Source organism: Thunnus maccoyii, chromosome 12 (genome assembly GCF_910596095.1).
Source record: "Thunnus maccoyii chromosome 12, fThuMac1.1, whole genome shotgun sequence".
Lineage (NCBI taxonomy): Eukaryota > Metazoa > Chordata > Actinopteri > Scombriformes > Scombridae > Thunnus > Thunnus maccoyii.
The window spans coordinates 15934320-15961754 of NC_056544.1; the positions used below are offsets into that span (position 1 = coordinate 15934320).

General features: G+C 40.3%; 1 protein-coding gene across 4 annotated transcripts in view; it reads left to right on the forward strand.

The window, feature by feature from the left end:
* Nucleotides 1-25051, forward strand: part of pbx1a (pre-B-cell leukemia homeobox 1a) — a 77458-nt gene extending 52407 nt beyond the window's left edge. For 3 of the 4 annotated variants that reach the window (XM_042428218.1, XM_042428220.1, XM_042428219.1), the window contains 7 exons: nt 13153-13397; nt 15592-15782; nt 16120-16255; nt 17200-17359; nt 18288-18400; nt 19629-19718; nt 24277-25051. In XM_042428218.1, coding sequence (XP_042284152.1) covers nt 13153-13397; nt 15592-15782; nt 16120-16255; nt 17200-17359; nt 18288-18400; nt 19629-19718; nt 24277-24369 — 1028 coding nt within the window. In that variant the 3' untranslated portion in view covers nt 24370-25051. The remainder of the gene's footprint in view (nt 1-13152; nt 13398-15591; nt 15783-16119; nt 16256-17199; nt 17360-18287; nt 18401-19628; nt 19719-24276) is intronic. The other variant, XM_042428222.1, reaches the window with a different exon arrangement.
* Nucleotides 25052-27435: the final 2384 nt, after the last annotated feature.

Consider the following 27435-nt stretch of genomic DNA (forward strand, 5'->3'; position numbering starts at 1 on the left):
ATTAGACAATTTTTCTCATTTTTGCTTGAAAAGCGACTTAAACAAATTATCAAAATAGCTGTTTTTTCTCTTCTCTATCGACTAATCGATTATTCGACTAATCATTTCAGCTCTAATCTAAAATATTTGAAATGCTGATGTGACACATGGTTGCTAAGATTTCGCCTTAAGCCTTATGTGACACTACACACAGTATGAGCTTCCTTCTTGAAAAAAAAAATGCTTCCCAGACAGCCAGACAGACAGAGAGAAACTACAGGAGAAAAGGGAAAGGCACGGGGAGAAAGGTCCTGCCCCCCTCCTCTGTGTAATTAAAAGGGGGTGTCTGTCAGGGGCTGCTGGTGCTTTGTGCGGCCCCATATGTTTGGGCGCTGATACAGGGAGGATTATTCTGTTTGGAAGCCTGATAACAGCCTGTTTATAACCTTGGCACAAGCTGTAGCCTAATCTGGCAGCAGCACATCTCTCCCTACCTCCACCCCCTAAAATTTTCACAGGAAATTGGTTATTTTTTTCTCAACAGTTGGAAACAGTCACCCAAAAAGGAAAAAAAAGTGTTTCACCTATATCTCTGGTTTGCATGTATGGTCCAACTCAGCCTAAATATTAGATGATATAAGTTGAACTGGACGAGTTGAGTGAATGTTAACAGGTGTAAATGTATTAGCGCAGCTAGTTTTGCGTTTTCGTCTATCAGCGCATGTACACGTGATGTTTTTTTTTTGCTGAATGTATTCTTCTTCCATCTCTCAAGGTTTTATTTGGTGGGGTTGAATCAGTTATGCGCTCACCTTTTCTTTCCTTGGACATCGGTGCTCCTTTTGTCGCCAACTCCATTTTCATTTTTTAATCTGCAGGCTGATTAGTTCGCTCTTTTGTTCTCGGAGTATATTACCATCACACTGCCTTTCACATGACTGAGTGTGTCATGATTTTAATTCTGCTACTGCAAACTGCTTTGTGATTTTAAGTCCTTTGTGCTTCTCTTTTGAATGCCTAAATTATGCCTTTCCTCGACTAATTGCTACATGATTGATTTTATTAAATTAATAGTACACTAGTTGCCCAGAATGGAGGCAGTATACTTAAGAAAATATGAAGAAAAAAAATGCTGGACCAATGCTTTGTTGTAAACTTTTTAACATAATTCCATGAGATATTTTATTTTTCAGTGAACATCTGTGTTTTTTGTTGTATTTCAATCAGGAAAGAGATACTGAAATCCAGCTCTTTGCCCACATTCTGAATCACATAATTCTCTGCAAGGCTCGCCTTAAATGTTCTCATTAATAAGAGGGTTGCAACCTTGCTGATGAGTTTTCAGAGCGCTGAATAAAAGTCACTCTTGGTAATGCACTGTTCTATAGCGAGGACCCTTAACCGGCACACTGCGGGGAGAGGGAGTGCTCGGAGTGGCAGGCAAAGAGAACTGTCAACCTGTCACATTTCTCCCTCCTCTTCCCCCTGATAAATTAAAGTTACACAGTGTGCGTGTTGTAGCAGCGGAAGGCTGTGCAGAAAGCCTGGCTCCTCAGGTCTCAGGAGATAGCTGGCAACTAGGTCAGACTGATAATGTAATCCGCTGACTGGATCCTCAGCCCACTACATCCAGAGAGAAAAGCATGACAGGAAGAAACGGAAATGTAGGAGGAAAATAGGAACTTTTATGTGTTGTTGTACTTACTTAGCGTTAACTCGCTGGCTGTAGTTAATAAAGTTTACACAGGAGTAATGTCCACGCAGTCTATTGTGAGGACTGATATTACATCTAGCTGGTGTACGTCTGCGTGTGTGTGTGTGTGTGACTGCACATACGTGATTATTCAAAAAAAAATGTAATCCATGTCAATACACCTCACAGGGGAATCTTATTTACACGGATTCCTTTTTACACGTTATCTTTGCACCACATACCGCACTGCACATCCACGACAAAATAGTATCATGCGAGTCCGCGGGGAGAGAGTGACAAGAATAAGTTCCTGCATCAGCAAGGTGCATTTTCATTCCCATGCAGTATTCCAGAGAGGCTCTGTGTGCCCACTGTGACAACTCGGCCTCCCTGCAGGTGTGGAAATGAAACAGGGCCTATAAATAGCCCAGGCAGCTGGGAGTAGAGCACTGTAGAGCAAGGGAGGGGGGGTTGTGTAGGGAGGAAAGGGAGGGGGGGGATTAGAGGTCCAGCTGGGGATGCAGGTGTGTAGAGGCTGACCGACAGAATACGACTGCTGTCTCACCCAGGGGGCCGGAGGGAAAAGAGGCTGTGGAGCTGCATCTCGATCCAGTTCAGGGAGAGAAGAAATTCAACTTTGATACAACAATGAGTAAAATTTGTCAAAATATAATAATATGGCAAACAAGAAGAAAAAACAGTGACTTTTTGTGACCTCAGGATGAAATTTTGTTATATTAAGGCTTCATTATTAATCATAGGTTGCTTATTTGTTCCCACATATATTATTACATGTAGTAATTGTGTAAATTCGCAACATTAACTTTGGTTTTTTTTTTTACATCTAAATACATAAAACAGCAAACTAAGACTGAGCTTCAGTGGTAAACAAAGAAAAAAAATCTACCTAAAGTACATTTTAAGTGATATGTGTGCCGTGATATACAAGTACAAGAGTAAAAGATCTGTTCTGTGTTAAAAAAAAATCTGAAAATGAAAAAAATTCTTTAGGTTTTTTTGTTTTTTATTTGGAAATACTTAAATTTAGCTTCAATTATTTTAATTTTGTAAATAAAGACCACAATGATGGTGAGACAGACGTGGTCAAGTTTTTTTTTTAAGAGAAAGCACTGAAAAATAGTGAAAAAGCAAATTTGAAAGAAATAAGACAAAAAATAAAATATTTCTGTTATCTAAAGATTAGAAAAATAATTGTGGTTTATCTAAAAACAGGCGGATCATCATTTTGATAAACAATAGGCTACCTGAGCAGTCTTTAGTACCAGCTGTATGAACTGGTCGAGGCTGGAATCATGGTGGAGCGTTTGACGCTGTTTCCATGGTTACAGTTGACTGACTGTTGAATGTTGAATGCAGACCTCGGCTCTTAACTGTACCAGCCCTTCTTACAGTGTTTCTTTCAGTATCTTGGTCCCATCTGCACAGGTTCAACTCCCTGAAGCTGCAACATACATTTTTGAGTTTGCAGAATTCATTTTTAAAAACCTGTGTTTACATTAGTGAACGATGATACAGAAAATGTGGGTTATTGTTTTCAAGAGTTTACACATTTTCTCTGTTTTCCTTGTGTTGACTGTTATGTGTCCCCCTTTTAGACCCACACAATGACCTGAGTCAAACTTGTTTTTTGATTTGAATGTATGTATGCATGTGTTTTTATGCTCTAAAATCAATGGAAGTGTCTGTGAACAGTAACAGCAGTCTGATAAAAATGGGTCAAATATTGGCTGAACATGCATTCAATCGACTTTTAGTGTTTCCGGCGTGTGCGGCTGATCGCACAGGGCTGTCTGAATAGTATAGTGGTAAGCTGTGTTACACAGAGCGGTGTTGTCTTTATTTTAAATTCTTCTTTATTTTAAAATTAAGCCTCAGCTTTTAGATAGAGATATGCCGATATGCCTTTCATGTAAATGACGTCTAGCACTTGCACACTGTTGTTTGCATTAATGCATTAATTCCTCAGTACTATATGCTTTTTTTGTAGCTGCAGGCAAAATGACACGTTCTCATCAAAAAACACACTCCCCCGCTAGAGTCCCACTCCGCTCAGACTCACACACACATTTCACCGCTGACTGACAGCAGGAGCTCCCTCTGACCCAGTATTCTGCTACAGTGGGACGATCCCACAGGCCTGTGATTAATGACTAGGCTTTATCCGCTAGTAGTGTGGTAGGCCTGCCAGCCGGGCCACTTAGATTGCCTGGACCACTACCTCTGCTGTAAACACACACTCTCTCTCTCTCTGCCTCTGTGTTTCTCTATGTCTCTCTCTCTCTCTGCCTGCAGGCATCGCATCGTCATATTCATTGTTACAGCTCTAAACCTTTGTCCTAAGTTGACCCCCTCAACACACACACACACACACACACACACACACACACACACACACACACACACACACACACACACACACACACACACACACACCAACGTATGAATTTGTACAGCAGTGCTATGAACCGGGAGTATTTGCTTTTGTCTTTGTTTGCTTCTCATAGCAAACATTAGTCATATATTATTTGTGTAATTTCTGCATCAGGACAGTTCTGATGGTGTTTAGTGAGTTTTAAGGACCCTATTATGTGTATGCAAAATTTGTAGCGCTGATTTTTTTAGTAGAAATTTGTAGTGTGAGATGGAGCTGGTCTCACTAATGCACAGTGATCCCTCACATTGTTTTTCTCTCCTGACAGCCAGGGGTAGACTAAGCATCACTAGTCTTTTGAGCCACCAGGCCTGGTAAAAACAGTAAACCTCACTGGGATTTCTGTGGTTGTGACAGCGTCCAAACAAACTGCACACACAGCAAAACAAAGCCGGTTTGACTCATTCTGCCTTGATGGGAGGCTCCCTGATAAATGCAGCGAGAGACTTTATTTCCTGCAGGAGCGAATCCTTCAAGTGTTACAGTATTAATGGCTCCTCATAGCCTATCAAACATTTGGATGGCATCGGTCCACCTGCCAGATTCTACCTTATAACGTGGTACTGTAAATAGAGGCGCTTTTAACACGTGACTGATGAGTCATTTTTGCTTAAAACAATTACATCAGTGTACAAATCTTGAGTATTTTAATCTTGAGTTGACGCAGTTACTAGATTAGTCAAAAAATCTACTTTTCTACTAATCTTTTTTTTTTTTTTTTACTGATTAATAATTGAAGTTATTCATCAGCTTCTCAGTTATGAGGTTTTGTTGCCTTTCTTCTGACTGAAAACTGATAACATTTTAGTTTTTTGACTGTTCTTGAACAAAACCAGCTGTTTTAATTAATCACCTTGGGCTTTGGGAAATTAAAATGAACATTTTTGGCTATTTTTTGTCATTTTTATAGACAAACTGATAATGTTGTGATAATGAAAATGCCTATTAGTCGCAGCCCTAGTCTAAACAATTAATTGATTATTTAAAAATAAATATTGCAAGGCACCCATGTAACTAAGGGGTTACAACGCTGATCATGAACTACAATGTACCCGGGGATTCGAGTCCGTCTGGGGACCTTTGCTTCCTCTCTCAAGTTATTGCAAGATTATTCAGTAATGAAAGCAGCCATTCATTGCAGCCTTAATTTCACTCTGGAATGTCATTCTGCAAGACCCACCACACTGACAGTATATTGATATTTTTAGCTTTGCCATGGTTTGTCATGGGACAACAAAAGTGTCCTTTGTAGTTTTGTGGTTGTGTGATCTGAACTTGTGGAGGGCTTCAGGGCTTCTGCTCTATGACAGCTTAGAAATGAGAGAAGCTAAAAGGGCCGCCAATGTTTTAACCCATATGATCTTTAAACTGCTTTAAACTGGGGTGCAGCTGAAAGTGTTACAGCAACTCCAGAGCAGCTGAGAGGAGCACAACATCAGAATTTATCATAACCAACGTTACCTGTCAATCCATATTATCTAGATCCTCCTTTGAAAGATATTCACTTTATGACGTAACACTTGCTTGACCTGAGATATACAGATATATATACGTAGATGCACACTTTGGAACGTATCTATATTTAGAAAAGACAACATGATCATATCTATTTACAGAAGAGGCATATGGCTAACATCATTATCATGCCATTCAAAGCACTCAGTGACCACTTGTGCTTTATGGAGAGGAGCATTGTCATCATGGAAGTTATTGCTCCCAGTGGAGATGAAATGCATCATGGGATAATCTAAGTAACCACTCGGAATCTTTTTTAATAGTAGAGGATATTACAGACTTAACCATGTGACTCTGAATGGTCTCAGGATGATAATAACGCACCAGCAGCATCTGTGTGTCAGGTTCTGTTCTCTCTGTGTGGATGGTTTGTGCAGTTTTGGTTCTTCCAGAGAGGAAAACTGCGAGCCAGGTTTGCTTTCTAGCGACGTAGTGTAAAACGCATGTTCACATGTTGTCGAGTGAAGCCGAGCACAGCGAAGCAGAACCACAAGCACTATTGTCTATGAGCGGCCATATGGTGGGTGTCCTTGCGTGGTAGCTTAAGGGAGCCTTTCTCCCCGAGATGAAACAATTTTGTTCAGAAATGAACCTCCTCTCTCAGCCCGCCGTGTTCATCAGACCCTGCCCCATCACCCACCTCTGAGAGCCACACAGTCTATCACAGGTCCCGACAGACCGCCTGGGGCAGGGATGGCAACCCGGGCATCCCAGGTAGACCTAAACAATCTCTTTCACGTGGACTCTGCATCTACCCCTTGTAAAAAAGCCCACCCCTACCCTGTACCATGCCTCCAGATGTCGCTTAATTTACTGCGACTCTGCTAATTGCTGTAATTAAGGATTAATTACTGTTAATTACCTTCGCATAAACTCATCACCAGTCAAAGAGCGGAGCCTTATGAAATGTGCCATGCACAGGAACACACACCACGGGGACTTTAGGAGGATTGTGTTACCGGACCTCTTGTTTCATGTCTTGTCCTGGTGCATTGGGAGGGCTTGTAGGGCGGGCAGGACGCTAACTGTCATGGAACATCTCCTCCTGGCTCTGAATGCTTCACTCGTCACCTCCTCACCAACTGTTATCTGGGACGGCATCACTATGCCGGCTGACATTTGATTAGAGGCTGCATTTATTTGTGGAGAAGTATAAGACAAATGTGATACATTAAGGAAATCTTGCTAAGATTGTCTGCAGTAATTTGGGACATTTTTATAGCAAATTGACTAAAGACTAATAATACTAATCCTCCAAGTACCAACCAAAATGTGTATGTAAAGTCAAGTATTAAACATTTGTTCTTAGTTTTTTTTTAATTGATTCTTCAATCAAATATTTCCTGATCTAAATACTAACTTTGCAAAGTTTTATTAGTGTATTCTTATGGCAAAGTGCAGCTACTCTATGTAAAATGATTTTGCTTGGCACAGGATTTAAGACAAAATTAAGCAACGATGCACTGAGAGGTTTGGCGGTTACGATTGAAAAAAGAATAAATTGTGGCCTATTGGGTTCGAAGATGCTGACAGACTTCCCTGGTTCCCTATATTTAGCCTATTGTCATCCCTTCTGTTTGTCTCTTCATTTCCTGTTACCTCTCCACTGTCTGCTGTCAAATAAAGGCAAAAACGCCTGAAAAAAGTACTTTAAATGTATCAAGCCCTGCCCAAGATCTATCAAAAAGTTAGTGTGATCACTCATTTGTGTACTTTGTGTTTTCCAGTGTGTGGCCCTCTCTCCATAGAGATGTCTTTGTCTCTCTGCTAGCAGGCTGACTGTGCTGCTCGCTGCTCCACAAGCTTGTGACTTCTCCTCAGCTATTCAGACACAGCGGTTTCCAGTGCAGCCTGGAGCTGTTGAAACTGCATGGGCTGAGCATGAGTTTGATTCAATCAAGAAGATATATATTTTAAGACACCTTAAGAAAGACTGACAGCCGGGGGGCTAATGTATTGCCTATTTTGAATAATGAATTATTTTAATGAAGGTTTTTAAATGGGAGTGCTCTGCGTTGGTGGCAGGGCGGTGCTCTGAATGGTCTTCTCCTCTGGCGCTGGCTGCCTCATTATCAGGCCAGCCCCTCAGGCCTCAAACTGGCCTGCTTAAGCCTCAGATGATGACGATAATTACCGTTATTAGGAGTAGCTGCAGGGGGAACTTGTTCTGAAAAACACCAAGCTGAGTTCTTGTCTCGCTTGCCGCCGCCGCCACTACTGCCGCATGAGAAACTACCGATCGCCAGTGGAGAAAGCCAGAGAGGGAGAGAGACAGAGGGAGAGGAGGAAAAAAAAAAAAAGGAGGGGATGAGGGGAGCGGCCACCAAATCCGCCTAATGTGACGCCTGTCAGCTCGTCTCCCACCAGCTGTCACCTCCCAAATGCACTGGGGTTCATTTTTTTAATTGACACCTCGCTTTCCTATTCCATTTCTATTTTTCGCCTTTCATTCTCCCTCCATCACTCTCTTCCCTCCTTGCCTGTACCATCCACATCTCCTTGTCTCTCCGTGTCCCTCCAGTATTTCTTTGGCGTTTTTCCTTGTCCTTGGTATCCCCCATCCCCCCACCCAGTGTCAGATACAGCACTCCAGCTCTGCCCCCTTTCTGCACATGATACTCGAGATGGCTGATAAAACATAAAGCTGTTTTAGAGGTACTTTATGACTATGCCCTTGTGTACTGAGGCTGTACAGCTTCCCATTATCTGGTGATGGAGGGAACATTTTGGGCCTGAGAAAGTTTCCCATGAGTTCATGGATAGACCACAAATCTAGCTTTCAGCTTACAGCACAGAACATTTAAAGACTATTTAAACAACACAACGCTGAGAATATAACAATGGTTTTCATGCCATATACTTTATTGTGAGCCATGATTAGTAATTTCATAACAATTGTCTGTTCTTTATTAAAGCTCAGATTTAATTCAGTAGAAATGGCCACATATACAGTAAATTGGATGTAATGCAGCACAATATTCATTTAGCGTTCTCAGTAATGATAATAACATTGCTTAGCACTGTAGTTTACCTCTAGTGTGTGGGTCAGTGTGAAAAATGGCACAATGCTGCATTTTATGATGATTGCATTGTTGGTAGGAGAAGGTATTGAAGCTCAATACTTTTTTGAGTCAATAGTACTGAGTGTTGAAAACTGCTTTGCAATGAAAGCTGCCATCAAAAAAAATTCATACTGTTCTTTAGAGCTGGAACAAAATATCTGATTAATTGATTAGTCAGTTGACAGGAAATTAATTGGCTTGTATTTGTTAGTTGTGTGAGTCAATTTTCAAGCAAAAATGACAAATATCACCTTATTTAAAGTTTTGCTGCTTGTCTTTGTCTTATATTTTGCGACTTTGGACTGTTATTTGGACAAAAAGACATCACCTTTGGCGTTACGTAGTTGTAATGGACATTTTTCAATATTTTCCGACATTTATTGACAAAATAAATGATGGATTAATTGAGAAAGTAATCTGCATATGCATTGATAATGAAAATAATCGTTTTGACTTATTCTTTCAACAGACAGTTTCTGACTTAAATCCCAATTTTGCCATTTTAGACAAACTTCTTGGATGGCTACTTGCGTTCAGATAACATTTAACAACTTATTTTTGGCCTAAGAAAGTTCTCATGACTTCATGGATAGACTGCAAATCTATAGCTTTCAGCTTACATTGCAATATAGTACAAAACTAGCGTTGTTCAAGACCTCTAAATTGCTAGTACAGAACATTTGGAGCAACAAAATATTGAAAACACAACAATAGCTTTCATGACATAGACTTAAATTAGTTGTGGGGTATGATTTGTAATTTCATGATGATGGTCCTTTCTTCATTAAAGCTTAGATTCAGTTCAGTAAAAATAGTAATGTATGCTGTAAATGGGATATAGCGTAACATAATATTAATGTAGTGTCCTCACTAATGATAATAGCATTGCTTAGCGCTGTAGCGCTTAGCTGCAGTGTGTGGGTCAGTATGAAAAACGGCACAATGCTGCATCTTATGAAGACTGCTAGTATGAAATGCAGATGAGAGGATGCTGAACTCCTTCAAGGAGCAAGGAGGGGAGGTTTTGTATTAGTGATACTTGTCATGTCTGCTGTAAATCACGCTGCTTTTTTCAGGTTCCTAGGTTGTTGTTTTGTCTCAGAATGCTGTGTGGCAGGGATGAATGGTGGTGATGTTACATTATCATGTGGCTGTCGCTTTCACTCCTGCTGACTGGTCTGTGACAGGCCCACACACACATGGATGTATACACACACACGCACACACACACACACACACACACACACACACACGGCTGTGTCAGGAGCAGGCCTGATTTATTAACTGCTGAAACCCTAGATGACGTGTGCCCACACAATCAATAGAGAGCACAGCCACTGCCTGGCCCTCTCTGGGGTCATGTGATGTGGACAAGAGCTAGACAAGGAAGGACACACACATATACACACACACACACACACACACACACATACACACACATGCATACACTACAGTGCTGTGGAGTGTATTGCATTACTGTATTGATGGGAAATGGATCCAGTCCAGCGTTGGCTGCTAGCTGCCAGTCAGACGCACGAAGGGTAAACTTTCATCATGGCTGTCAGGGACATCACTGCTGCCTTGTTTGACCGTAAATCTTCCTAATTGTGACAGAATACTTCAACATCATTAATTAAACATGTTTTCATTTAAAAGCACTCGCAGGGCGCCAGGCTGGGTGCTCAGGGTAGTCTGCCAATGTGCATAGCTGTGTATTTTTCCTGCGTGTGTGTGCCTATATGAGTGCTTATATTTGTGCACAAAGTGTGTGTTTGTGTGCACCTTGATTCTCCTTGTATGAGTGGGCGGCTTAATCGTCATGTTTATTTACACTCCTGTTGTCTGCAAACAGCAGGCAGTGTGGCGATGGGTATGAGCCAACTCTTAAGGAAGTAAAACAGCAGAAATTAATTTTGTCAATAACCAAAACAAAGGCTTATTCTTAGAATTCCATTCATTATTCAGGAAACGGCTGGAGAATTGTTTATGATACGTATTCATTTTTAATGCGTTGCCTTTTTGGGTTTACTGCCTCACATCTCAGGGAGGGAATTATACAAGAGCATGCACAAAGGGAAGGAGAGAAGAAGAGAGAGGAGGAAGGAGGGAGAGAGGGAGGGAGGGAGGAAGCGACAGAGAGGGGAATTGTGTCCTCTCATTGTTCAATTAAGTCTGTCGGTAATGATCAAGATGAGATGATGGCCATCTTCCTTTTATAGATACTAATCTGTGACTGTCCATGAAGGAAAGGGATCGCAGCGCAGTATGGACCTCTGTCTTTCCCATGAAAGTGTGTATAAAAAGTTTTTAGTGTTATTATGCAGGTTATCAGGTGATTATGTTAATATTTAGTCCATGGTTGCAGAGTTCACAACAAGCACTCTGACTGGCATTGAGGCCTAATCGATTTCATTGCTATTACTGAACAGAAATAAATAAAGCTGATGGCTGTGGTTAGGGTAATTATGCCACAGCACAGTGAATTGTTTGATTTTCCTTATTAATTGTATTTATTTAATCCATTTCATGCTTTTAGTTGTGCTCTCAGGGACTTGGAGGGAATGAATAAATCACTCTTAGGCTCATTAGATTCCCCCTCTGGTTGGGATGTGCCACTATTTTGTCAGAATCAAATTGCCGAGTGTTATAATTTCCCGCTGGTGTGATTCACATGAAAAATATCCACATATTCATCTGGCTCACGCCCTACCGGCACACATGCGCCCACACACACGCACGCGTCTGCTCCCCATCTGAACTCCTGACCTTTTCCAGCCGTCTGATAGCCATTGACATTTGCCTCTTGAGCTGAGCTTGCTCACGTGTTGGAGCTGATGGGAATGGATGATGTTATTGCTTGAGGAGAAAAGGAGAAGGAAGGAAAGGGGCAGTGGGGGCGGTGTAGGGGGTGAAAAGAGGGGAACCAGGGTAGACAAGCTCCCCAGGAATCCATCTGGACCCCCTGTTCGCCAGAAAGGTCACAGGGCGACTCAACCTTACATCCTCATTACAAAAGAGCCGTCGCTGTGACCGTCTGAGGGGCACAATACGGCTTAGTGCTCTGTCACACAACCTGTCATTTACCCTCACTGTCTTCTGTCATCATGGAGGAGACATACAGTATGTAGTATTAGATCGTCCTCCTGAACCATCTTGATAGAAGCGTAGATTAAAGTATATATGAAGGATGTTGTGGCGGTGTGAGCTTTGTCTTTGTCCTTGAAGACAGTGGATGGAATGGAGGGCTGCACCTGGTCGGCTGTTTTCAGCACCTCTGAGAAAAAGCAGGACGCTCTGCTCCTTTACCGAGGGAGCCTTCTGGTGGCAGAAAGAGGCAGGGCAATATGGCTCATCCTCAGATTTAAGAAAAAATCACAGCTCACATTAACACCTGTATGTTTTATACCTTAAACCTATAGTAAAAATAGCTTGAGTGTGATTGAAAGTGATCTGGATGTGTGTATGTGTACATTAGCTTGATATTGCGTGTGCTGTACATTGTTTGTGCATGTCCGTCTCAGCAGGCCTGTCTTTGTTGTGTTTACCCTTCACTCTTCACACTATGGGAGCCGAGTGTCAGCTGAGAGCTGTGGGTGTGTGAAGGCTCATTGCAGGTTCAAACACTGTCTTAGCTAAACAAGAGTGTAAACAGACCTCAGACTCAGTGGTAAAGGGCAAATTAAGATGACAACATTGTGAATACAGCGCTGGTGTTCCAGGTGAGGTGTTAGATGGCTGATTTAATAGTTTTTTACATGATATGATATGAGAGAAACAATCCAAAATGAAGAAATGTTTGATCACTGATCAATGTTTTATTAATATCTGAGTGTTAAAATAACAAACACTGATAGTGAATTTTAAGCATTTTACCTTTTGAACAAGCACTATTTTGCAGTCATTAAATCTTCAATTTGTGTATCTTCATCTTGCATTGAAACCGTTTGATTTAGTCCTGGTTCTGTAATCTCCTTCACTGATTTATTTGAGCCAGGTGTCTTTGCATTAATATACTGCGTCTGACTTGTATTATTAGTTTGTTTTCCCTTTTCAGATAACATCTGACAAGATAATAAAGCCATCAGCCAGAAACTAAACATAGTCTGAGCATAAGGAGAGCAATGAAAGATGAACTCTGGTGGAAGGCTGTGTTAATTTTTTACATGAAATGATAGTCAGAATCAATGAAATGATAGTTTTATGGTCTTGCCTAGCTGCCAGCCTCTGTGAGGCTGCAGGTTTTTACGGCACAGACTTGAACTATTAAAACGACGGCCATATTTCAAGGGGTTCACTTGGTAGGCTGAAGCAGGAGGAATAGTTAAGACTCTCAGTCATCGTAAAATTCTTCTGCCTTGCTGTTCAGTCATTTGTTGAGCTATTTTAAACACAAATGAGGATGTTTAGTATCATTGTTTTGATGCTACTGTATCTTCTCCTGTCCCCCACAGTGCTCAGTATCCGTGGTGCCCAGGAGGAGGAACCTCCAGATCCTCAGCTGATGCGACTGGACAACATGCTGCTGGCGGAGGGCGTGGCCGGGCCAGAGAAAGGCGGCGGGTCGGCAGCTGCAGCAGCCGCAGCAGCAGCCACCGGTGGCGTCGGTGCCGATAACTCAGCAGAACACTCCGACTACCGGGCCAAGCTGTCGCAGATCCGACAAATTTACCACACAGAGCTGGAGAAGTATGAACAGGTGGGGAAGAGGAACCTTGTTTTTATAACAACAACAAATGTCTTCCAGCATTTCCTCAGATATAGTATATCATATCTAATTTAGCTCAGTCCCTTCTCTTGCAACAGATTTTCATTTGGCCATTTTATTTGTAATATATTTTATTTTACCAGTTAATACTGAAATGCATTGGTAAGATTCCAACCTGCCACATGTTTTGGCCAGCACCACTTTTATATCATCTAGAAAGCCTTAAAGTCCCCATGATAGGCAGTGTCTGCCCTGTTAAAGTATCCATAAGAAAGACACTGTCAGGATCTAATTTTCGAGTATTTTATGTCCCCTTCACAATGAAACACTCAGGGGAATCCTCTGCAGTACTGTACCTCAGTGTGTTGACTCCCCCCTTTGGGAACAATGATCTAATTTTTAAAATATTTATGGGCATTTGTATGATTTTATTGGAGAGATGACAGGAAATTGATGGATAGCGAGATGGGGAATGACATGAAACAAAGGTCTCAGGCTGGATGAGAACCGGCAACACTGCGGTTCATGGCTGACTCTTTAACCCCTACGCAACAAAGGCGCCCCACCGAGGGTCTGTCTCATTCTTTCACTACAGAAAGTTTATATCCCTCTGATAGGGTCTGCCAGGTGCCAAATCTAGCCAACTTTTTAACTTTGATTTTCTATTTATTGCTGTTTAAATGCTCAAAGCAGCTGAAAACAGTCTTGACTGATGGTAAATATGAGTAGAGGTGAAACCCTCAATAAATATAAGTGAATTTAGTGTAAAGGTTATATTTCATATAAAATATTGACATGGACAAAAATGGGACTTGACTGATGAATTACAAAAACTCTTCTCGTGTTCTTCATGGGGACAAAACATATAGCGATACATTATACAGACCACATCTCTTGTGTTACACTATAAACTTGACCTACAGAAATGAGATTCATTCCACTTTCAGGGGCAATGTTGAGTAGCTGACTCTGACCTCTGACCTCTCCTGTCAGAGGAGAGCAAGAAAATTGATCTCTTTTTTTGGGATACCAGAAATAGAATCAATAAATGCAAAAAAAATAAAAGAAATAATGAGGGTTTGAGACTTTGTATGTGTTCTATCTAAACAGAGTTTGAATGTTCTCTCCTGAAGTCTCTTTGTGTCTCCTTCTACGGTGCGAGCACATGCAGCTGAGGTGATTTGAAGACTCTAAATTGCCCATAGTTGTAAATGTGGGAGTGAATGTTTGTGTTTTAGCACATTTCTCTGCCCTTTGTCCAATGCCTGCTGGAAAAAGCTCCATCTGTGAGCCTAAATAGGAATAAGTTTGTATAAATGATGGACGAGATATTTTCCTGAGCATTTTTAACTAAGCTCTTGAAATCAGCTCTCGCAGACCAACTCGTGACAAGCCAAGCTTTCAGAGATGTTATCTTCAGCAGGCAAGCAGCCATTATATCAGTCACACACCAGCTCTTTTCCAAAGACTGTAACGTCTTGTCATTCCCTCGGAAGTCAAAGCTTTCTGGGTTTGTCATCTTCTCTGAGGAAGGCTAGTCATCGCTAACTGTCACAGTCAATATACACCTGAGCATTTTTGTGTCACCACGCTACGTACGCCGTGCACGCATGTGAGTGAGTAGTGTCTGGCGTGTGTGTGCAAGCAGAACGGCTGCTCGGTGCATCACTTTGACTGACGTAACCCTGGTGTTGACAAGCAACAGACACCTTGACTCTGAATGCAGTCATATCCAGTGACTGATTCAGACAGAGGGAGAACGAGGTAGACTGAAAGATGGAGTGAAAAGAGAGAGAGACAGTTTAAACCTCTTGAACGTGAACGGGACTGAAAGCCTGCTGTCATTTTAGATTTCTCCTCACTTGTCACATTTTCGCTTCCATTGAAGAGAAGTCTTTTTAATATTCAGAGCACTGCGAGTCTCGCTGCCTCCACTGTATGACTCCACTGCCACATTTGTTTGGCGTGAAACCTCGCGCTGTGTCTGCTGCTTTAATTTAGACTATTCTTACTACCTCTTACGCCGCTCCTGTAATACTGTCAGCATTGCTTCTGCTGAGGCCAAGGCCTACCACTGAAGGCGCAGTCCCTCCAGAATCCAATTTCATCCTTTTGTTCTGTCTGAAGCTGTCGAGCCGCCGTGATAGTTATTCTTTTTATGAATCCTGTCTGTCTGTGCATCCAGGCGTGCAATGAGTTCACCACCCATGTGATGAACCTGCTGAGGGAGCAGTCTCGAACACGACCCATCTCGCCCAAAGAGATCGAGCGCATGGTCAGCATCATCCACCGCAAATTCAGCTCCATCCAGATGCAGCTGAAACAGAGCACCTGCGAGGCCGTCATGATCCTGCGCTCACGCTTTCTCGATGCCAGGTCTGTGTGTGTGTCCATGTGAATGTGTAGTACAAAGCCTATCCTTCTAATTTAATGCACTTTCCTCCAAATTGTTCTATTTTTTATGAAAAGGCTTTTTTTAAAATTTTTGTTTCTGTTGCCACTGGTCAGACATCAAACTGTGTCTTTATCTTTATTCGTTTTTGGTTTATGTTCTGTCTTTTTTTCTGTTGTTTTGACAGTTTTTAATAATTAAAGCACTGTTCTGACAGCTGAACTATCTTGCTTCAATGAAGAGGAATCTACTTAATATATTTCTGTTCTAAGTATTTATTTAATTTCCATTCTCTCCTTCTCTTTGCTTCTCTCTGTCCAGACGAAAGAGGAGGAACTTCAACAAACAGGCGACAGAGATTCTAAACGAGTACTTTTACTCCCATCTCAGTAACCCCTATCCCAGCGAGGAGGCCAAAGAAGAGCTGGCCAAAAAATGCAGCATCACAGTGTCACAGGTAACCAGAATAAACAAATGAATTTACATAGACCGTCTGGTAAATCAGTTAGTCAAAAATGTGATGGATTTTAAATCTGACTTAACCAGGAGTTTTTTTTGTAGTTTTAGTTTTTATTGGTTTTACAAGTAAGGTGAGCTTTAGTGTAAACAATACTGCAGTTATGGTTACTAGATGTCCAGCTTAGCTTACAGTAGCTTGTGGCACCCAGTTGATGTATTATCGACAATAATAATCAAAGTGTCAACGTTGACTCAAGTAAAACTATGCTGCGTTTACTTAGTAGTTTATTCAGTCTGATTCATTATTTTAATAAGTTGTGAATTTTTGCTCTCTCAATTTATATTTATTTTGCAAGTTTAAGTTCAATATGCATGCAGTTCAATCTGCAGCATAAGTCTACTGTATATTTGTGATCATTTTCATCCTCACAGAGATGAAGGTCAGTAAGATGAAATGATAAGAGAGGTTATCTGTATCCTCGTAAACTAATGACCGGCCACAAACAAGTTAATCACTGTCATTGGAGTCCAACTACAGGCATAAACTGTATAGCGCTGGTCCGTGAAGTTCCCCTTATGTCAGATTCATAGCCATCAAAAACATTTAAAGATAAACTTGCAAATTTGGACAGGCTAACATGTCTCTGGTGTCTTTTTCATTTTGAAGGTTCCAAGTTTGAAGGTTGTAGGATAGTGATAAAAAATAATAATTAAAAAAAACATCCCAACTGGAAGCCACAGTTATGTCAAAGCAGCCACAAAAGCCTGTGTTAAAATGTGGTGTATGAACTGATGCAGAAATCCCAGCAAATATTAATATTAAACACTCCAAGTGAAGTGTTATCAGATTTTATTCCTGTCTTTTGTATGTTTGCTTGTATAGATGTCGAATAAAATGTATTATAATTAAGCCACTGTGTCTTGTCACTGCTGTTTTCTCAGGTATCAAACTGGTTTGGGAACAAGAGAATCCGATACAAGAAAAACATCGGCAAGTTCCAAGAAGAGGCCAATATGTACGCAGCGAGGACCGCAGTCAATGCAACCAGTGTTTCTGCTCACGGCAGCCAGGCAAACTCCCCATCAACTCCCAATTCAGCAGGTGAGCTTCAGACTGGCTAGCTTGTATCACCAGGAGCTCTATAGATATTAAAAGAATCAGCAAAGATTTCATTTTTATACCAAAGCAGATAGATGCACAATAGAGTACAATAATGTGCTCATACCTGAGCCCCACCTCAAGAATTCTGTCTCTGGTGTGGTTTCATTTTGACTAACAGAAAGCCTTTCTTAACACAGTAATGTAGTTTCGCTTTCTTGCCCTTCTTGTTCAGTTTTTTCTCTTCTCTCTGCCTTTGCTGACTGACTCTCTCCCTCATTTTCTCTCTCTCTCTCTGTCTCTCTTTCTCTCTGTTATTGACCTCTTGGTCTTGTGGACGTTAATTTTTCCTGCCTCTTGTCCGGTTGACCTCGTGCATGCCATTAAGCTGCTCAAAGGGCAAGCGGAGTCTTTTGTCATATAGAGACTTCGCAACTGTATTGGATTAGGACCGGGTGTTGAAATCAAGTTACGCGATGGTCTCTTTACATCTGGGGAGCTGGGGTCCATTAAAGGACGAAGACGATTCTTTGGGTCTTCCTGCAGATCAATTATTACTTCCTTAATGAAACACTAGCAGAATGGGCATTTAACAATAATATAATCCATAAGGGTCGCTTTAACTGGACTTAAACAGTTTTACGATGATTATCTGTCTCATGGTTCTCGTTTCCTTTTAAATTATGGTGAGGAGATATTTTAATGTGCACCTTCTGCGTCTGTTGTGTGCAGGGTTATAGAAATACCCTTTTTCACGATAGCTGCCACCCTCCCAAACTACTGTAACCCACTCAATGCACTTTTGCTTATGCATGATCATTTTAACTCCTTTTTCTGTCCCTCTCTTCCTCCCTGCTACTTTTTCTCTCTTTTCTGTTATTTGTTGTCTTGCTCTCTTGCTCTTTTCTTCTCTGACTCTGTGTATTCTCAGGTTCTGCTGGCTCTTTTAACATGTCAAACTCCGGAGACTTGTTCATGAGTGTGCAGTCCCTCAATGGGGACTCATACCAAGGGGGGCAGGTTGGGGCCAACATACAATCCCAGGTAGGCGCCTTTCCAAGTTCAGTGTCTGACATGACCGAAAGCTCACAAGCATTTGAGATCACATGTAAAAATGTTCAACCACTGACCAGTTTGAGGGTGTAGAAACACAATAACTTGACCCACACAGAGAAACAGAGGTCACATGTAGCCTTAAGCGTTACATTAATGTAAAAGCCATTGTCAACCCACAGTTGAGTAGACGACTGCAGACAGTTTTGGAAACGGTGCAACACTCATCAGCGCTCTTGACAAGGGTTCACATAGCCACTGGTGCACTGTAGCTCCCTGACCTTGCCCCAGTGGACAGTGATGACCAGCGTAGTGTTTCTGAGTGTTACAACTCTCACCATAGATTAAAGAATCACTACCCGAGGTGATATTCTCATTTGTTTTCAGTGCTTTTGGCATCATTTCTCAACCCCTCCACCCCCCCCCTTTTTTCTATTCAGATCAGCTCTCCAAATGCTTTAGGTCGTTCATGAATATGCAAAAGGAATGACCCTTATAGGAGGTAAAGTGGTCTTCAGGGTTGGCCCTTAATTATTGAAACTCATGTTCCTTCTAAAGGATTATTTTTCTGAATGTGTCAGAATGGCCTCACTCCCAGAGCTGTACAATTGAATGAAAGGGGGAAAAAAGAAGGAACAACTTTGACTAAATTGGCCTCCTGAGTAGAGTAGTCTGATTTGTTGTGAAATCCAGATGGCAGGTGTGTTGTCATGCATAACCTGGCTGGCTGCTCTGCCAAAAGCTGCAAAGTTGCTTCCAGTGAATATGTGAAGAACATAGATATGGCAGAATTCCAATAAAATTGTTACAACAAAATAATGTGATGTTACCTCAGCTACGCCATATTTTTATTGGCAGCCATGTCAGGCAAACGTGTTTCGATGTGAAGTTTTCTGAGAGTATTTAGTTCATTGACAATGTGTGGTTAAAAAAAAGAAACAGGTCAATGTGTCTGCATTAGATGTATTATTTAACCACGACTACAAATATATTCATAATTTGTTACTTCATGTTGTGTTTTTTGTAGTTTTGTCCTTTTGCAATGTCTGTTATCAAGCTTGTAATAGCAGCCAAATCATTCTGATTCTCTGTTTGTAACCTTTTCCTGTTTATGGTACCCTTTTACTATCAGACTGACCTTTCCTTGTGCATGGCTGTCTTTGTTATCCGGATCTTTTGTCAGACCAGGCCTTTTGTTTGTGTGTCCCTGTTGTTCCAGGTGGATACCCTTCGCCATGTTATCAGCCAGACCGGAGGATACAGTGACAGCCTCGCAGCCAGCCAGATGTACAGTCCACAGGGCATCAACGTAAGACCTGTAAACAATCTCCTTCTGTCCTTCTCAACATTTCTTTGTTGTTTCACTTTGCAATGATTCCCCAGTTGCAGGATGTGTATAATATCGTGTAATTCTGCGTGCATGCTGGGATGCCACTTAGGAGAGTTTGTTGGGGTTGGGCTGTTGTCCAGCCAGTTGCCCCCCCCTGCTCCAGTCGTGCCCTGGGTGGCAGGCAATGAGGCAGCTACCAGGCTGAGTAGCTGGACACGCTCCTAGTCTGTCGGAGGATATTAGCGTTAGCGAGGCACCTGCAGTCGACAGGAACAAGGACACAGGTGTCATCCTACCTCCCGACGCTGCTCTCACATTGGCACTATAGGACAAGTCATACCTCCCTTCCCTTCCAAGCTGGCTACACAAAAAAAAGTTCCCAGTCGCTAATTCTTAAAATAACTCTTTAACTAGCCTGTCAAAGGCTGGGCCAGTTTTCTAGGTCTCCTTGCTGGGCTGGTCAGGGTGGGACAGGCAACACTGGAGGCAGTGTGTTAGCATGTAGATCCATAGCGACAGGCTGCGCAGGGCTGAACAGAATCAATACGACAGTCACAGGGACAGAAAGAGCGGGGCTTTGGGCTAACAGTCCAAGCACATTGGTCAGATCATTCATCCACAGGAACAGCGACACTGACAGCCAAGTCTGCAACACGCCTCGTGCTAAAATAAGAATGTGGATGCATCTAGCTCGCTACAACATGCAACAGGCTCAAGTGGAAATAGGTGTTCAACACACTGTCCGGGTGCTAATGAAAGCTGACAAAATCTATGCGCGAAATGTCAAAACCAAAACTAACCTCCTAACTTAAGTGTTAGTAGGAATGTGAAGTTGTGTTATGAATCTCTCATGTATTACCACTACATGCGAATCACAGAACTAAGCATTTTCAAAAAAATATATACCCGACAATTTTTGAACTAAAGTTTGTATGCAATTAAGGAAATTTAGAGATTGTCCGCTGCTTTAAATATCTCGGTGTCATTATGAATGATAATGGTTCATTTAAGAATACCATTGAGGAGCTGCATAAGCAAGCCTCCCGTTCTATGTTTGCCCTCTTTTGTAAATGCACAACATTTGATTTACCTGTAGATGTCACACTAGATCGTTTTGACAGGTTAGTTACACCAGTTATGTTGTATGCATGTGAAGTTTGGGGGTTTGAAAAAATAGATACATTGGAAAAACCCTAAAAGTTAAAACAACATCCTGCAATAATATGGTCTATGCCATGGGTCTTGCAGTTCAATCAGATACTGGATGACTGTGGTTTGTCTTACCTCTGGCTCACACAAAAAGTGTAACAACATCAACTGATTGAAACTGTTGAAGTTAGTGGCAAAGTGAGCTCAAAAGTGTGAAAGCATGTGATCTTTGTGTAGAATTTAAACAAGAGCTTAAATTGGAAAAGTATCCGTTGTATGAAAACCGAAAGTAGACTACAGACAGGCTATTTGTAACTTTAGGGTGAACAACACCCGACTTCCCACTTGTCTCTGGAAGATATAAAGGGCTGCATATAAAACTTTGTAATTACAACTGTCTGGGAGACAAATATCATATTTTGTTTGAATGTAAGAATGTAAGCATGATGATTTACAGAGAAAGTTGCTTGACAAAGTATTATTTAAAATGCCCATCTATGTTTAAATTAATTTTGTTATTACAATCAGATAAGCCAAAAGTTGTTTTTGAAGAATGTCCTTCCATTGTTTAAATAACATTTGTTATACTTTAGCCACACCGTGTGCTATTTTTTTGTTATGTTCTGTCTGTGCTCCATACTATGAGATCATGGTCTTGAGTCAAAATAAATGAATGAATGAATGAATGAATGAATGAATGAATGAATGAGTGAATGAAAAAGCCAGAAGGTAGATTAACAAAACAAACGGCTGCTCTAAAAATCCTTAAAGACTCTTCCAACATTCTAGATGAAAAAAACATTTAACTAGTTTCTCAAGTTCCTCTATATATACATACTTATTGATGTTTTGTTCACAAATATTATATTTTCATACAAAAGAACCTTGCTTGTGCTTTACAAAAAGAGGATATATGTCATTTCTAGCTACCTGGATAAGAGCAGCTTGAGAAACTGGTTAAAAAACTATTTTATCATGCAACATATATATTTTTTGGAAATATCTACAGAACAACAGTAAGTTAAGACCCATACAAAAATAATCCCTCTCAGTCATCTCTTATGACCCACTAGAAGTGTGTGGCGGTGTATTTATCTACAGAGACTCTGCCCTCTGCCTGTATTTTCTTATTTTCTTATTATTTTGCTGTGTGTTCAGGACGCTTCTGAGCATCACCCTTTGGGCAGTGGGTGTGTAGCCCCTCAGCCAACAACAAGGATGTGAGGATGGGACTCGTAGCATAGCGACCAGGTTACAGGTCATACCTCCAGGTTGCTCTGCTCTCTGTCTCTGTGTCATGAATGTATAAAGAGCTGTGGGTCTGTGTGACTGAGCTACACACACACACAGAGCAGAGAGGCCACAGCGGACAGGATGACGCTCTGAATTCACACAAAATCTGGCAACGCAGCACCTTCCCGCAGGGTTGTGCGGAGGTGTGGGCCTGTTTATTTGTGCTTTAGAACGTAACCGCTGTGAAACAATCAAATAAAATATAATAGCAGTGATGTATTAAAAAATATCATTACCATTATTGTCACAGAATGTATTGCGATAATTTGTCGTGATATAGATTTGAGTCATATCATCCAGACTTAGTAGAAATACTTATTTTGGAAGAATGACATTTGATAAAAAACAATAAAAGAATTAAAATAACAACATTTGATAATAGTAATGACAATATGAGGGTCTTAGTGTTTTTATAGTGAATACACTTTCTAAAAAGAAAAATTAAAAAGAAAGAAAAAAAAGAGTTGTGAATGAAGTGTTGGTACTTGTATTTATTTATTTATTTAGCTCCGATGAAATTTTTTCTCTCTAAGATCTACTGACTTGAACTCTCGTGGTTCACATCTCCTTCTTTATCCTTGAACAGCAATTACACCCCTCAAATTGCTGGTGGGTGTTGCCTCTCCCAGAGACTGGAAATGTTTTTTTTCTCATTCTCTCTTTTTTCCCCTCTCGCTTCTGAATAAGATGACAGACAGTCTGTACGCAAAATAACAGGGTTTGGAAATAAGAGGCTGCCAAAGCACATTCCCAGCTCTCACTAATAGCATGGAAATTGCAATTAATGTCCTTAATGGTCTTTAGTCAACCTTTTATCATGATTTGAGAAGGCTTCCATTTTAAAGAGCTATTTTTTTATTGTGATAATTTATTCTTTTATCAACCATCTCAGGGGTATATTCTGAGATATATGAAAGGTCTGCGTATTGTGCGTTTCATCTTTTCTGTTTATCTCACATTATGTCAGCCATTTGGAGGGAAAAATTAGGGAAGTGGTGCAAGAATATTTTTAATGAAGAGTCTCTTAAAAACAGTGTTTGTCAGTTTTTAGTATTGACTGTCAAGTAGCAGTAGGACAAACATCACTGTTATAGCTTTCATATTTGCATTTTAATTTTTTTTTGCTTTTAGGACAGAATAAACCAACTCAAAACCCCTTCTATCTTCAATAAAAGCTGTTTTTCTATGTTCTGAATATTTTCATAAAGCAATACACGAAGAGAGTTAGATGGGAAGATCAATACCACTCTCATACCTGTCTATCAAATATGAGGCTGGAACAGTTGAGTTGGCTCCGTCCAAAGGTAACAAAATCCCACTGCCAGAACCTCTAAAGCTCACTAATACCTTGTTTGTTTAAGTGTCAAGATGACAAGTTGCGGTTTTACAGGGGTAGGGTGCCAAACTATTTCTTGGCTGGAGGTAGGGACTTCCTTGAGATTAAACAAACAAAGTGTCAATTAGAGAGTTTTAGGTAGTTTTTTGGGTTTTTTTTTTTTTTTTTTTTTATCGGTGCCTGTTTGCTAGTTGTTTTACCCTGTTTTCAGTCTTTATCCTAAGCTAAGCTAACCATTTCCTCAAGCTTCATATTGAACGGACAGATAAGAGAGTGGTATCAATCTTCTTATCTAACACACAAATAAACATATTCCCAGAATTTCAAATTACTCCTTTAATTAAAGGATATGGCTGGTGATATAAAATCAATATTGTCCTAAAACAGCTGGGCACTATTGTTTTTAGCAAACATTTTTCAAAGTTAGGGAGTTAATAGTTTATTTTTGGGGGACTATTTTTTGCAGTGGAGTAATACACTTTTGTTGCTTTTGGTGTCTGTGGGATGACTCAAAATAAACTACAGTACCCGTTAGTGTAATGAAGGAACCCTCATTTATGTGTGTCTAATAATTTTTGATGACAATGGAGGTCTATGGCACAGAGGAATAAGCTAAGCTAATCAAGTAATGTGATCTGTTGTTGCAAGAAAAACAGAATAGTGCCAACCTTATCCTCACAGATACTTGTATACCCATATTGTATCATACAGTACTCTCTGTTAACATTAAGCTAACTATTTCCTGTCGTGTCTCCACAGACAAACGGTGGCTGGCAAGATGCTCCAACTCCTTCGTCAGTGACATCACCCACGGAAGGACCCGGAAGCGTTCATTCGGATACTTCCAACTGAATATATCCATCTATACACCTCATCCATAAAAAAAACATGAACTGACCTTCCTATCCACAGTATTAAACAAAAGGAATTCACTGTCGCACAGTTTGGAGATGGACTGTGAAATCCTAACCAGAAAAAACAAATCATATTTCCTCTGCTTATAACGTTGGACATTTGGGATACAAACAACAAGTTTCACAATAAAAATCAAAACAACACTGCGATCGATGGAGAAGTTTGTACAGATTTCACATTATATTCAGAGGGCTGGGGTTACTTATTCACTCGTAATGTTTTCACTCATCATGAGGAAATGATATGATAAAGTAAATAAATCCAACCATTGGTTTTAACCGAAAATACGTCATTCTACCTCTCAGCCACTAAAAGAAGAAAGTAGAAAAAATGTCAGTGACCATTATTTGTTTTGTAAAAATGAAACTTTTGTCTTTGCAAGCAAGAGGCACATCTTCTTACTTACATTTTGTTGTCTCTCACCTATTCTATGGTACGCCATTTTAGACTTAAATATTGCTCAGTTGTTTACAATGTGTGCTTGATAAAGTATGTTCATCTTCCCCTCTTGGCTCCGACAAGTTAAAACAGAGTTCTGTCAGGAGATTATACCTCTAAGGTAACCCTGTGAAGTATGTTATCTGTAAAACAATAAATAAATACTTGTCATCAAATCGGACAAGCTTGACATCATTCATTAAGATGGAGGATATATCAAGCTAAAACCATTTGTTTTCGCTCTGTTGGTTTTGGTTCTACAGCATATTGGTGGAGCGACAGTAAAGAGCAGTCGCAAAAATGCAAGATTCACTGATGTTGTAAGAAAAACAGTAATTTTGTCTTTTTCTGTTGATCGATGCTGGACAGTGATATTAAAAAAAGTTTTAATTTACTTGAATCCTTCATGATGTTTTCACTGTTCTCCACCACCACCAGGTTTTTGATGCCAAAATGCTGACGTAACCAAAAACAAAACTGTCAAGAAAGGTGTGTCAACATGAAGCCAGTTTTAATATAGTCTGTCATCAGATTATGAAGATATACATCCATCCTGAATATGTTGCATCATATCTTTTCTAACAAATTAAATCCCCCGTCATTTAGCTAGATCTGGTGCTACAATCAAGCGAATAATGCTGTCCCAGTGAAAGAAATAAGAAATATCACTTTCTACGGAAAAGAAAGTTTGTCAAGGACATCTGTAACTGAGTTTGTTTTTCAATACATGAACCGCAATCCACTTAAACAGGGAAGTCATTACGTTAATAGAGTTTTACATGCTTACACAGTGGATCCTTGCTCTTGAATCTACAGCACAGGTCCACATATGCTTGTAGCGTGGAGCCACTGAACATCGCAATGAAAGAAGCATCTGGATGAACCTGTACCTGCTGCTCAGCTCTTCCGAGGACATTTCTGATGTACAAATACTGTTACTTTCCACATTTTGTTGACTAGTGTCCTTTTCTGGGCGTTTATTTACATACGAATCATTTTCAAGATGCAGTCAACATATTATTCTGCTGGTACTGCTTTAGTAACCCTAGAATTGACACCAAAACAAATATAGACATTTGAATTTATGCTTGTCTCAAGTACTATCAGACTGATTTCTTTCAGCATCAAAAAATGTATCAACATTGTAAATGTTAACCATTACACACTAAAGAAGGGACAAGTCATTATGTCAAATAATGTGTTTTCTGAACAGTCTAACCTTGTTTATAGACACTTTTTATGTTGTGTGGCCTATTTGTTTTTGTATTTTGTTGTTTTATTTTTATTGTTATGCTTAATGTAGGCTATTTTTTTGCTTTCCTACTCTCGTGAATTAGCTCATGAACTTTCAACATGTGTTTATGTGCACCATTGTGCTTGACTTGCTTTGTTGAAAAGGGTTTTCAACACATTAAAAATGATATGTAATACGGCACGATCATACATCAGCATTTTTTATTGTGGAGTTTATGAGAGAGCAAAGACTCAACATCACATGAAGGCATCAGTGGCACGACGGTAATCACGGTCACTTCTGTGATAGAGTAAGTGAAAGTCAACCAAGGTTAGTGACTGCCAGTAGACTTCCTCCCTTTATGGCCCAGCCTCTCTCTGCCTTCCGTAATGGCTCCTATCCAACATATTAGTGTACATGCACTCAGGCAACCACATGTACACTATACTTAAAGTAAGTTTAGGTAATTTATCTCAGAAAGAAAGAAAGAAAGTCACTTTAAAACAATATGTCAGCTTTTTTAGTGTTGATGAGAAGGAAAAGCTTTCATATTTGCATTTGAATTTAAGATTTATGTGATCTTTTTTTCTACTTTTTAGGACCAGGTGAACACTGAATATCCTACTCTACATTCAGAATATTTTATAAAGCAATACATACAGTGGCACATGACCATAGTGATACAGTATATTCTGTTTTGTTCATTTTAATTAAAGGATAAGACTGGAGATACTGTATATTTATATGACTGTACAAATCTCATGAGACGACCTGACAAAAGTCTTTGTTACTCAGCCCTTAACCCATTCATTCCTGCTGAACACATGAATCTATAAATAGTGGCCACTAATATATAGTTGCATTAAAAAAACTCAGTAATTTTCTAAAACAGCTTGGCACTGAAGTTTATAGCATACATCACACAAACAAGTGCAAATAGTGCATTTTTGGGGACTATTTTCAGCAAGATTAATACACATTTGGTGTCCTTGTGCGTATTAACAGCAGCGGCAGAGTGTATGTGTGGGATTGATTCAAAATGAGTACAGTGCCCATCTTCTTGGTCATGAAGGAACATATTACAGAGTGCAATAATGGCTGTTTTTTGACAACAATGAAGGTATATGGCACATAATTACCTATATCAGGCTTTGGATACACATAGAAAGAAATAAAGCATGAAAGGAAGAATATACTGTATTTACTGTAGGTCGTCTTACACTCAGATTTTACTTTTTGTCATCATCATATTATCAAAATCTGAAAGTGAAGGAGAAGAATGGTCACGTCCTTGTGAGATTCTCCCCTCAAATGCTACAAACAACACAGCT